The sequence below is a fragment of the Eptesicus fuscus genome, chromosome 3 (assembly GCF_027574615.1).
Source record: "Eptesicus fuscus isolate TK198812 chromosome 3, DD_ASM_mEF_20220401, whole genome shotgun sequence".
NCBI lineage: Eukaryota > Metazoa > Chordata > Mammalia > Chiroptera > Vespertilionidae > Eptesicus > Eptesicus fuscus.
This window is the reverse complement of record NC_072475.1, coordinates 106,952,057-106,965,834: the sequence shown is the minus strand read 5'-3', so window position 1 is coordinate 106,965,834 and position 13,778 is coordinate 106,952,057. Positions and strand designations below refer to the sequence as shown.

Genomic DNA, 13,778 nt, shown 5'->3' with positions numbered 1-13,778 from the left:
TTATTGAAGTTTATTGAGATCAGAGACCATATCTTTCTTCATATTAAATAATACAATGAGCCTGTCATTCTTAAATCACAGATGAGAAAAGCATCTAATCAACAGTTCTCAAACTTGAACATAGATCAGAATCACTTGGAGGGTGTGTTAAGCATAGATTGCTGGCCCCACACCCAGAATTTCTGATTCAGTAGGTCAGGGTTGGGGCCCAAGAATTTGCATTTCTAAGAAACCCTGCGTGATGCTGTTTACATATTAAGCACCGTGCATTTAATCGACATGTTTTATATTTTTATCCTGAATTAAGTAAAATGAGGAGTAACTGAACAATAGATTAAATAATCAGTGGTATTACCCTCACTATATTTAATTGTTTATTGAAAATTGAACAATAGTCAAAACTACTGGAATTTTGGTATAATTAAAAGCATTCCATGTGCAACACTGAAATAACCTGAAACATTGGTGGATGAAGCAGTACTTACAGTGCATCTTATTAGATTCCTGAAAGTCTGCATCTTCCTTATCCACCTGATCAGATGCAGTTGTAAACATTTTTATATTATCATCCAAGAGCAAACTCTCATTCTCATCAAACACTATAGGGAACAAATAGAACTCCTTGTCTACATCTTTCTGTAAATAAAAACAAGAATAACAATTTGAAGACAGGAGAAGTAAAGCAGAAAGACTTTCATGTACACAACACTATTTTTGAAGGATAAGAACACAAGTTTCCATTCCTCTTTGCAAATGTGGCTCACAGAATCATCCAGTTGACCATCAGAGTTTTCCTTAGTATCTGTGTAGTGGAATTTTGGTTCAACATGATAACCTAAGCCTTTCGCTGTACCTGAAAGTTCTGACTATCCTCTCCTTATCTTCCTGCCAGCTCTGCAGATACTCATTGAACCCACCGAAAACAATTGTTCAAATGGGGTGGGGGGACATGTGCCTGTGCTAGAAACCAGGGAAAGTGCCATCTGCATTCATGAAAATGAAGAATCCTGTAAGGCAGAGCAGGGGGAAGCAGTTAGAGGGAAGCATTATCTTAAGGAGAATAGCCTGCCAGATAAATTGGAACAGAATTTTCACAACCTTGAGGCATCTGAACAAGCACTCTTCCCTGGTGAAAAATAAGGAAGCAGAAATGCTATTTGGTCTATGAAATGATTCAGTAGTTCAGAAGAAGGCCGTCAGTCTAAGGAATCAAAGCATATGAGCCTTTAATAACAAGTTACTGCCTCACAGAAGAGAAAATTTCAAAGATGATTGCATGTCTTTCTCCTGAGATTGTTTTCAGATAAAAACCATAAATATCAAATTTTAAAAATCCAACTAAAGCAGAGATCTTAGGTTAGATCCTATAGAAAATCAATAATGGAGATGATCATTGAAAAGCTCCCATAAATCAGAAGAAAAGATGAAAAATATACACAGCAATGATTTTAAAGAAAAGTTATAAAAGGAGAGACATAATGATAATAACTAATAGTGGGAATCATTGGACTTCTCTACTGCAATAAATGTCAGAGAAATGAGTAGTATTTATGTTTTTGAGGGGAAAAGATTATGTTACAAAAATTCTGTATCAGACAAAGAACAACAAAAAATTTTTCAGATGTGTGAGGTTTCCAACAGGGGACCACTACAATCACTTTATATTCTAATCTGCAGAGAAAAATTAAGTGAAAGTTTACAGGTCACATTTTCTGATTTTAATGCAACAAAACCAAAAATTACTAATAAAAGGACAAAAAGCTAAAAAACTTAAAAAAATCATATTTGATCCAAATAACTCTTAGATCAAAGAGGAAACAAAAATGAATTATTACATACTTAGTAAATAATGTCCATGAGAACACTATGAGTTACAATGTATGGAATATAACTAAACATATAAACTGAGAGTCTGAAATACTTTTTATTTTAACAAAACCAAATAAAAATAAATATCTAAATACTTTAGAAACATAAAATTATAAAAAAATTTAATAAGACAACACAGAAATTAATAAATTAGAACATTAAAATAGCTATGCCTGAAAATGTAGTCTTTGTAAAGACCAATAAAATACACAAACCTCTGGCTAGTCTAACAAAAAAATTGAGATTCCAAATATTCCACATTGGAAATGAGAACAGAATATAACTACATGTGCGAAAGATAAATAAAGACCACTGTGTACAATAAATGTGATCAGGTGACTTAGAAGGAGGTACCAGAATATACTAATATCCATGGGTGAAATAAAGACAGTCATTAAATCATAAATAACATAGCTAACTAGTTATTAAAATTCACAAAGTCAAAAATTTCTAAGTAGCAGATGGGTTTCTATCTATTTAAACTGTTTAAAATATTAAAAGCATAATAATCTTCTCAATTTATTTAATGAAGATAGTATAACCATGATATAATACCTGAAATGCACACAAAATTTAAGCTGTTATCACTTATAGCTTAGATGAGAAATTCTAAATAAAACACTATCATATATGCATATCCCATGGACACAAACAATAGTGTAGTGAAGGCCTGGAGTGGGGGTGGGGGGGAGAGGTAGAAGAGGTCAATGGGGATAAAAGGGGACATCTGTAAGACAACAATAAAGATTAAAAATAAATAAATAAACACTATCAAATTCAACATAGAAATATATTGAAAAAAACCAAACAACACACCATAATTAAGCAATGTCTTTTTGCAGAAGTGCAAGGATAGTTCAACATTAGGAAATCCTTAATGTAGTTGGTTACACTTATAAGGTAAAGGAGAAAAAATATGTTTTATATATCTTTTTTATTTTGTTAATTTAAAAAATAATTTCAAGAAAATCTAAAAATAAATTCTTACAAAATTTGACATCCTGGCACTAGCTGTTTCCTTTGTTTCCCCCCCAGATCTTTGCAAGGCTGCTCTATGAAATTTAAATCTTACCCCCAATATTACCCCCACTTTATCTAAACTAGGAATTCTATTAACTATTATATTACCTTATTTTGTTTTTTAAAACTCATCACTTTCTAAAGTTATCTATTTCCATTTTTTGTGTTTGCTTATCTTCTCTCTTTCCCACCCCTTTCACACCCATCCCTCTCACTTCTTCTCTGCTACACCACACATCTCTACTAATAAAAGGGTAATATGCTAATTAGACGGGACTTACTTCTGTACAAGGCTGCAGCGGCTGTGAGGGCCAAGGGCCGGTGGCGCAGGAGAGGCAGTGGTGCCGCGGGGCCAGCGCTAAGAAGCGAGGGCCAAGAATCCGCAGCCACGGTGGCCAGCTTTGTCAGCAGCAGTGGGTTGATGGGGGTGGCACCTTCTCCTGATTGGTCCGATCACAGAGTGGGCCTAAGCCATCAGTAGGACATCTCCTGAGGGCTCCCAGACTGTGAGGGGGGCAGGCTGGGCTGAGGGAACTCCCCCTGCCAGTGCATGAATTTTCGTGCACCAGGCCTCTAGTTACAGTATAAACACAATTAGAACAGGAAACTGACCTGTCTTATTTAGCAATGAATTCTGTGCCTAACACAGGACATTTTCTGAGCAGCTCAAGTGATTACTTTTTAACTTTTTTTTTTTTTTAATTCTCACCTGAGGATTTTTTTTCCATTGATTTTTATTTTATTATTTTTTAAAAATATATTTTATTGATTTTTTACAGAGAGGAAGAGAGGGGGATAGAGAGTTAGAAACATCGATGAGAGAGAAACATCGATCAGCTGCCTCTTGCACACCCCCTACTGGGGATGTGCCCGCAACCAAAGTACATGCCCCTGACCGGAATCGAACCTGGGACCCTTGAGTCCGCAGGCCGACGCTCTATCCACTGAGCCAAACCGGTTTCAGCTCCATTGATTTTTAGAGAGAGAGAAGAGAGAGGGAAAGACAGATAGAAATATCAATGTAAGAGAAATACATTGATTGCTTGTCTCCTGCACACCCCCGACCAGGGACTGGGCCGAGAGGAGCCTACAACCAAGGTACATGCCCTTGACTGTGAATCAAACCTGGGACCCTTTGGTCTGCAGGCTGATGCTCAAGTGATTTTAAATAGAAAAACGTTTTCAGTAAGCCAGAAATAAAAATTTTAAATACCAACTAATAGCCAATATCATATTTAGTGGTAAAATAATAGTTATCTTCATTAAGATCAGACACTAAACAAGGCACTATTTTACATGATTCAAATATTGTACCCAATCTGAAGCCACATGGCAACTAAGTGAAAGATCCAGGATGATAACTTTTACTGCCTCCTATAGACCTTTCTGTGTAGTGACTCCTTCATTTGCAAAATGAAGATGATGAAACATGCAGAGGCTAAAACTCACATTTTAAATTTCAACTCATGAGTTCCTCCTCTCCAAAAAGTGGGGATAACAATATTTAGCCTCTTGGGTTGTGAAGGCTAAATGAAGTAATATAATATGTGTGAAAGTGCCTGGAAAGAGTTCAATAAATACTAGTCCCCTTTTATTCCTTCCCAAGGTAAGCACAAGATCAAAGAATGGGATCCAAAGGTAGAAAACCATTTTTCTTTCAGTTACATGTTTTTAAAATTTTAATTTATAATAACCAAGTAAAAAGAAATCCAGATATAAACAACAAAAATTATCCAAAGCCTATATAAAAGAAACTATAAAATACTCCTGAAAAACACAAAAGTAGACTTGAATAAATGGAAAAACATGTTCTTCTGCAGTGTGACTCAAATGTATAATGATGTCTGTTCTGTCCTGGCCAATGTGGATCAGTTGGTTGGAGCACCCATTGTCCCACACACCGAAGGGTGTGAGTTTGATTCCCAGTCAGGGCACATAACCAGGTTGTGGGTTCTATCCTTGGTTAGGGCGAGTGCAGGAGGCAATGGATCAATGTTTCTCTCTCACATCGATGTTTCTCTTCTCTCTCTCTCTCTCTCTCTCTCTCTCTCTCTCTCTCTCTCTCTCTCTCTCCCTTCCTCCCTCCCTCTCCCTTTCTCTCTCTCTGAGATCAATAATAAAAAGAAATGATGTCTGTTTTTCATAATTTAATTTGTATATTTAGACAATCCCAACCAAACACTGTTAGGCTTTTTTTCTCCTGGAGCCAGATAAGTTTTTATAAGGTTCATTAGAAAGAATAAGTCAGCAAAAAGAGCTGTTAAAGTGATGAAAAAAAAAAAAGTGCAATTAAGTATGGCTACTAGTCATTAAATATATTATATAGATGCTATAATTAAAATAGTATGATATTGGTGCATAGATATATAGAGATGAATGGATTAGAATAGAAAAATCAAGAAAAAGACTGAATTGTGTATGAAATTTTTGGCAACTGATAAAGGCAGCTTTCAAATCAATGAGGAAAAGTTAATAAATGGTGTTGAGATGACTGGATAGTCATATAGAAAAAGATACATTTGATCCATTTCTCAACCATACACCTGGATAAATTCTAAATGGAACAGAGATTTAAATGTGAAAAATAAAACCATACAAGCACTTGTAAGCAGTATGGGTGAATTCCTTTAAAGCCTGTGAAATGGAAAAACTTTCTTAACTATGACAAAATCTATAAATGAAGAAGGAAAAGATGATAGAAATAAAAATTTTACATGGCAAATAACATTCATAAACAAAAGAAAAAGGAAAATAACTAAGAAAAAAATATTTACAACTAATATCTCAAAGGGTTTTTATCCTTAATGTTTTGATAGTTTCTAAATCAATGAAGAAAAATAAACATGTAGAAAAATGAGCTATAGATATAAACAGTCAAATAATAAAAGAAGTGAAAATAGTTCTTAACCATTTGAAAAGACACTCAAATACTAGTAACAATAACAACAACAAAACATTATAAACATATACTGTTTATGTCCTATTAGATTAGTAAAAATTTCCAAATTTGTGGAAAAACAGATCATCTCACAATATACCTGGTAAGGATACAATGTAGCACAATTCTTATGGAAGGAAATTTGGCAATATCTAGTAAAATTGTATATGTACTTATCTTTTGTCCAAGCAATATCACTTTTAGAAATTTATCCCAAAGGTATGCTGGCAAAAATACGACGAGATGTATGAGTAAGGCTACCCATTGTATTGTATTTGTAAAAGGATAGACTGGAAACATCCCAAACCCCTATCTAATAGTAGGCTGGCTACATATACTGTAGCATGTCTACACTATGGAGCAATAGCTACTATAAAAAAGGAATGAGGAATATCTCCATATATTACAAATGGGAGGGAATGATGAATTATATTGTTAAGTGGGAAGAAAAAAGAAAGGATATGAATACACATACATAGACATATTTGTTTATTTTAAAAATAAAATAATGAGAATTAGAGAAGTATTCAATGACATTGAAAACAGGAACTCAATACGAAAAATCAATGAAACTAAAAAGTGATTCTTGGAAAATATTGATAAAAATCAATAAACCTCAAAGCAGGCTAAGTGAAAAAGAGAGAGAACACAAATTACTAAGATTAGAAATTAGACATCACTATTGATCCTATGAACATTAAAAGGATAATAAAGGAATACTATAAAAATTATATGCCTATAAAATTGGTAACTTAGATAAAATGAATAAATTCTGTAAAAGACACAGTTAGCCAAAATCACACAAGAACAGACAGACAATCTGAACAGGCTTATATCTCCTAAGGAACTGTTCAAAACAGAAAGCACCAGGCACAGATGGGTTCATTGGTGAATTCTATCAAACATTTAAGGAAGAAGTTATGCACATGCTATACAATTTAAGGAAGAAGTTATGCACATTCTATACAATCTTTTTCAGAGGATAGAAACAGAGGAAATGTTTGTTTTCTTATTCTAAAAGGCCAAATTATTCTAATACCAAAATGAGATAGACATTACAAGAAAACTACAGACCAATATATCTCTAAGGAATATACTAGTAGATGTAAAATGTGCCCCCAAACATTAGCAAATCAAATCCAACAATGTATAAATATAATAATACTAGAGGCCCAATGCACAAAATTTGTGCAAGGGACTTGGCCCTCGCAGCCCCGGCTTCATCTGGAAGGACATCCAGAAGGTCGTTCAGTTGTCCAGTCTAATTAGCATATTGCACTTTCATTATTATAGATATCATGATCAAGTGGGATTTATCCTAGGTATGCAATGCTGGTCCAACATTCTAAAATCAGTTAATGTGAACCATTAAATCAATAGTCTAAAGAAGAAAAATCATATGATCATGTCAATAGATGCATAAAAAAAGAATTTAAAAAATTCAACACTCATTTATGACTAAAAACTCTCAGTAAACAAAGAGCAAAGAGAACTTCCTTAACTTAAAAAATATCTACACACAAAAAACTACTGCTGACATCAGACTTTATGGTGTGAAACTAAAAGTTTTCACACTAAAATCAGGTACCAGGGAAGGATGTCTCCTCTTACCAGTACTTTTAACATTGTACTGGAAGTCTTAGCTAATGTAATGAGACAAGAAAAAAGAAAGGTATACTAATTGGGAAGAAAGAAATAAAGCTGTCTTTGTTGCCCAGCTAGTGGCTCAGGGGTTGAACATCGACCCATGAACCAAGAGGTCACCAGTTTGATTTCTTATCAGGTCACATGCCCAGGTTGCAGGCTCAATCCCCAGTGGGGAGCATGCAGGAGTCAGCAGTTGATGTTTCTATTTCTCTATGCCTTTCCCTTCCTCTCTCTCTAAAAAAATAAAATAAAAATAAATACATATGTAAAAATAAAAAAAAACAAGAAAAACACCCTGTTTTTGTTCACAGATGACACGATCATCTACATAGAAAATCCCAAAAGAATTGATGAAGAAACTCCTGTAACTAATAAACAATTATAGCAAGGTTGCAGGATAATATACAAAAGTAAATCAAATCACTCTCCGATATACCAGCAATGAAAAAGTGGATTTGAAGTTAAAAATAATACAATTTACATTAGTATCCCCCAAAATGAAGTACTTCAGTGTAAATCTATCAAGATATATACAAGATCTATATGAGGAAAACTATAAAACTTTGGTGAGTGAAATTAAAGAACTAAATAAATAGATATATTCCATACTCATGGATAGGAAGACTCAGTTCTAAGTTGTCAGTTCTTCCCCCCTGATCTATAGATTCAATGCAATTCCAATTTAAATCTCAGCAAATTATTTGTGGACACAAAAAAAGTGATTATAAAGTTTATGTGGAGAGCAAAAGATTCAAAATAGGCAATGAAATATTGAAGAACAAAGTTGGAGGACTGACACTTCCCAACTTCAAAACTTACTATAATGCTACAGTAATCAAGACAGTATGGTATGGGCAAAATAACAGATTAATAGACCAATGGAAAGAACAGGGAACCAAAAAATAGATCCACATAAATTTAGTCAATTGATCCCTGACAAACAAGCATAGGCAATACAATGGAACAAAGATAGACTTTTCAACAAATGGTGTTGGAACAACTAGATATCCACATGCAAAAAAACCAACCTAGACACAGACCCTACCTTCTTTAAAAAATTCACTCAAAGTGGATCACAGATCTAAATGTAAAGGTAAAGTCATAAACTCATAGAACACTAGAAGGTAACATTGGAAATCTAGATAACTTTGGATAGAGTGATAATTTTTTAGATACAATACCAAAGGTACAATCCATGAAAGAAAGAATTGATAAGCTGGACTTAATTAAAGTTAAATTTTATGCTCTGTGGAGATGATATTAAGAGAGTAAGAAGATAAGCCACAGAATGGAAGAAAATATTTGCAAAAGACACATCTGATAAAGGTCTGTTGTTTAAAAACATTAAAAAAAACTCTTAATAATTTTCCTCTAACATACTTCAAAAGTTCTTAACAGTTTCTTTTCAAGTACTATTGTGAACTCGTGGATTTAAGCATATTTGCTGTGTTTCAATGCATTGTCATTATGCTTATAGATGCTACATATATCCTACTTTTTGCCACTGGAGGGAGTTATTCAGGTAGACTCCCTCATTTTTACATGTACTTGGTAGTCTTTTAGCTTATTTTCTAGTAGAAAAAGCTATTTTAGACTTATATTACACCTTTTCTGAACTTGGAATTGGCCATTTCTTCAAAAAGCCCTGGTTCTTTTGAGTAAGAAATTATTTTTAGAACCAGAATCTGGGCTCTGGGGCTGTGGGGAGGGCTCATGGCTATTAGGTTAATCATTATTATTATTGTTGTTGTTAATCCTCACCCGAGGATATTTTTCCATTGATTTTTAGGGAGAGTAGAAGAGAGAGAGAAAGATGAGAGAAACGTCGATGTGAGAGAAACACTGCTGGCTGGCCCCGCCCCCACGTCACCTCTTTCTCGGAGGGCAGATGCTCACACAGGAGCTCAACCTCCTGTGTTGAGTGTCTGCCTGTTGGTGGTCAGTGGGCATCATAGCGATCAGTTGTTCTGCAGTCGTTCCACCATTTGGTCGATTTGCATATTAGGGTTTTATTATATAGGATGTACCTCAGGGTAAGCAAATAGTCTATTAAGGGAAGTTTCTGTTTATAGAAGTATACTAGCTAATATGCAAATAAGGGATGATGGGATCAGAATATTGATAGTGTGTAATACCTGATTAGTTTACGAACCTAATAGGAAATGGTTATCAGTGGCCAATAACATGGTTTTTGGTGATTGATAACATGGAGAGAAAATTATGTAGTATCTATTCCCTGATAGAAGTACCCAGTACCATACATGAAGTAGTATTGCTAAAAAAAATAACACACAAAATACCTAACCTAAATCTGATCAAGTTTGCATATCTAGTCACTGATGTATAGGAAGTTGAAAGAAAAACAAGTTAAATAACAGCACAGGAATGCATTTAATAAAATCTAGACATGGGAAACTTCTATAGAATAAATGACTTGCAAAAAATAACTATGCAAAGAAATCTTGAGAAACTGATTATAATGTGTAAATTATTTAGGTACTTATTCAAGCAAAATTGAAACAATTAAAAGACAATTGGGAAATTTAAACATTGATTGGAAATTTGATGATATTAATGAATTATTATGATGATTTTAGGATGTGATAATTCTATTGAAGGCATTTTTAAGATGTTCTTCATTTTTAAAGGTTAATATTAAAATATTTATTTTAGATATAAAAACAATGATGGGGTTAAGTGTTCCTATTTCTAGGTCAAAGTGTCATTTTCTCAGTTCTAAAAAATATTTTAAACAATATTTTCCTCAGTGAATGTTAAATGACCTATTACTGTTAATTGGTAGCTTTTTATGTGTGTGTGTAAATCTAATTGTATCATTAAAAAACTTTAGATTCCAAGGAGAGTTTTGTTTCCAATTCATCTTGTAGCAATCATTTTAGTAAGAGAATCTCTACATAATTACAGATCTTATAAGCCTGAAAAAAATTATGGTAAACATTATGTGTAGAATCTTCATTATGTTTAGAAAACTCAGAATTTTTCTTGTAATAATGATAATTCAAAGGGATTTGGAATCATTTTCATTTTCCCTGATTGGACTTACCTGTCTCCCATTTGCATGTAAACTTCCTTTCCTGCATATTTTCATTGGCCCAATAAGCCCAGTGAATATATCTTTGGTGGGATCCACAGCAGAATAATACATCTTAGCTAGACAGACAGGGTCTTTGTAAGTGGGTCCCACTTCTTCAGGGACAGTCCATTCATAGGTGAAAGTTTCTGTGGATGCCACATGGGAGGCTGAAGGAGGAGGCGCACCTGTGAGAAAGGTCACATTGGGGAGGTTAAGTGTACTTTCTAATGTGGTGATTTGAGCCACAAAGTAGACTGGGTTTAGTCTAGGATAACCTGCTTCTGAGCTCCTTATGAAGTTGAATGGAATCCTATTTGAATGAAATCCTACTTGTGCTTCTGTGTCAGGTCCCCAATGAGGTGATTTCCTCCAGGAAGCTTCCTCTAAACCTCTGTCTGAGATGGGTGCCTGCTAGTATCAGAATGTTTATAATCCCCCTACCCCCACCATCATCCCCACCCCTAATCTATATTCTGGAACCCTAATGTCCAATGTGATGGTGAGGCCTTCAGGAGGTGATTAGGTCATGAGAGTGGAACCCTCCTGAAGGGGATTAGTGCCATTATGAAAGAGGCTCCACAGCGCTCCTTAGCCCTTTCACCAGGTGAGGACACAGTAAGAAGTCTGAGGCCCAGAAGAGGGCTCTCACCTAACTATGTTCTGATCTTGGACTTCCAACCTCCAGAACTGTGAGAAATAAATTTCTCTTCTTTATAAGCCATCCGTTCTGTGGTATTTAGTTACAGCAGCCTGAACAGACTAAGTGCCCCTCTTTGTGCCCTCAGAGCTCCTAAGAAAGTCTCTGGCACCTTTCATGTTACATTGTCTATATTCCCCCACCCCCACCCAATCAGAACCTTCTTAAAGGCAAGCATTAATTCTATATTTCTATCAGCTAGAACAACACCTGGAAATAGGGGGCAATCGATGAATTTTCTATTGAACAGAACTGAATTAAAAATAATTTTATAACAGAAAGAGAGTTTGTTGGTGATCCTGTTCAAATCTCCCAATTTTACACTTGAGAAAACTGAGGCCAAAAAGACAGAATAACTTGCCCACCCTCACACTCAGGTGGTGACAAAACCACTAGTCTTCATTGGTCAGACTTGACATATAAAAATACCTAAATATATCTATATCATGGAATATATTGTATCATTAAAATTACATTTATAAAATACTTATAATGCTAATAAAACAAATTCTGGGTATAAAATTATGGTGATAAGTATATTTATATACTACAAACTCAACCATGTTTAAAATATTTCTAAAAATACACAGATGAAAGAGTAGAGGAATTATATAAAAATGTAGTAGTGGTTGTCTATAGAACTATGGAGATATTTTGGACTATGCCTATTTAGATTTTTTAAATATTCTAAAATGAGCATCTAATATTCTTATAATTGCAAAAAACTTTTTAAAATTTAAAAATCACCTAAATAGTACTCCAGAAATGTATAATTGATATCACCCAAATAAGTTACTGGCAGCATTGTCAATAATTGCTCAGTTAAGGATGCACAAACACCCATTACCCAACTGGAAATGGTGGGAGCAGAGGTGTACTTGCTTCCTAATGGTATCTGGGCAATTTTCTCAGAATTCCTGACTTCAGTTTTGGTGCGACAGTTTTCCGGAGGTGAGTAGGTTGTTAAATGGGGTCAATTGTTACAGAGTGCTGTACTCACTTCCATTCTGGGGGTTGTAATGGGAGGCGTAATACGTGCCCTCATTGTTCTTATTGACTCTCATCCCAATTGGCTCAATACTGAGCGGGTATGCTCCTTTGTTATGGAAGGTGACTCTGATGGTATCTCCCACCTCTGCCCAAATGACAGGACCTAGGGACAAAGAGAGAATTATTATCCCTTAGTATGTACCATACAGAATATATAAGATGGTTATTTTCTTTGGCTTGTCCTCTGACAAGAATCACTGTGAGCAACATGCTTATCTGCATGCAGCAAATAGAAAGCTTGGTTTTTTAAAAGCCCATTATCAATTTGATATGGTAAGACTAGAAAGAGATGAGCAGGGTGTTTTGATTCAGTTTCAGGTTCCTGAAATTTGTTATTATTTTTATCCAAGTCAGTTCACAAGCTTTATGCATCTACAAAAACCTATGCAGAGTGTCTATGCTTTCCTTGGCCTAGTCTGTTGGCTGAATGTGTGTTATTATCAAGAGTCAGGGGGGTGCTAAAAACCTTAGTGTAGTCCAGGGCAAGAGCTGGATGGTCGTTTGTGATCTGCATGGACTCACCCAGGATGCCAAGGTGCTCCTCTTCAGGGCTTCTCTCCTTTCTATTTGTGAAGGAGGCATCTGTGTACTCACGATAAACAAGCTTTTTGTAAGAGCCTCCAATTCTTGCAGGACCATGTTCAAAAAATACCTCTGAAGCACTGCCAAAAGAAAAGCATTTAATGCTGGAGTTGAAAGCAGAATAGAGAACAGGTATTCACCCAGGATACTAATTGAAGAGAAAAATTCTGACCAGTGCTTAGAGATAATTATTACCCATGAGTTACTAAATACTGAAACAGAGCAGACAGGACTAGGCCACTTCCTGAAAGGATGATCAGATAGGAATGGAGAATCGTGGCAAAGAAGTTTCACTTTTTCAAGTGAAGTAAAAAAAATTCAAGAGAGCCAGTGTCAATTGCTGATGGTTAATAAATCATAAAAAACTGGAATTTTAAACAAATTATGGAATTTTTAAAAATACAGTAGTTACTGCTTATTGCATATGAACACCAGCTCAGGAGCTTTATTTATTATCTGAAACTCAAATGGGAATGCAACAAAGTTAGTAATATTCTTCCCATTTTACAAATGAAGAAATTTAATCTTAGAAAGACATTTGAGTGGAAGTACAAGAGACTTGGTTGGAAAGTCTGTAAGGAGGAAAGTCTGAATTTCCTTGGGTAGTTGGCTGAAGGTAACCACCCCTAATTGTTCCTTGACTTTTCCAAACAAGTCTGTGTACATGCGGACCCTCGGGTGTTTAATGGAATTTTTATGCTTAATCTTTATGTTTAAAGGGTACTACTGATGCCTGTGTCTTCCCAAGAATGCTTACCCTACTGATAGTGTCTAAAAGTTAATTTTAGTTAAAACTGCTATTACAATAAAAGCCTGAAGAGGCAGGCGAATGAGGCTGTTTGGTTTCTCTAGCCAGGCAGTCCCTTAGCCCTCTCTTTCAC

General features: G+C 35.0%; 1 protein-coding gene across 1 annotated transcript in view; it reads right to left on the bottom strand.

Annotated features, from left to right (window-relative positions):
* The window catches only part of LOC103302017 (ceruloplasmin), a 61,055-nt gene that overhangs the window by 23,900 nt on the left and 23,377 nt on the right, over positions 1 to 13,778 (bottom strand). The window contains exons 7-10 of the mRNA XM_008159009.3: positions 12,838 to 12,977; positions 12,266 to 12,418; positions 10,539 to 10,753; positions 486 to 636 (exon numbers count right to left, since the gene is read on the bottom strand). Coding sequence (XP_008157231.2) covers positions 486 to 636; positions 10,539 to 10,753; positions 12,266 to 12,418; positions 12,838 to 12,977 — 659 coding nt within the window. The remainder of the gene's footprint in view (positions 1 to 485; positions 637 to 10,538; positions 10,754 to 12,265; positions 12,419 to 12,837; positions 12,978 to 13,778) is intronic.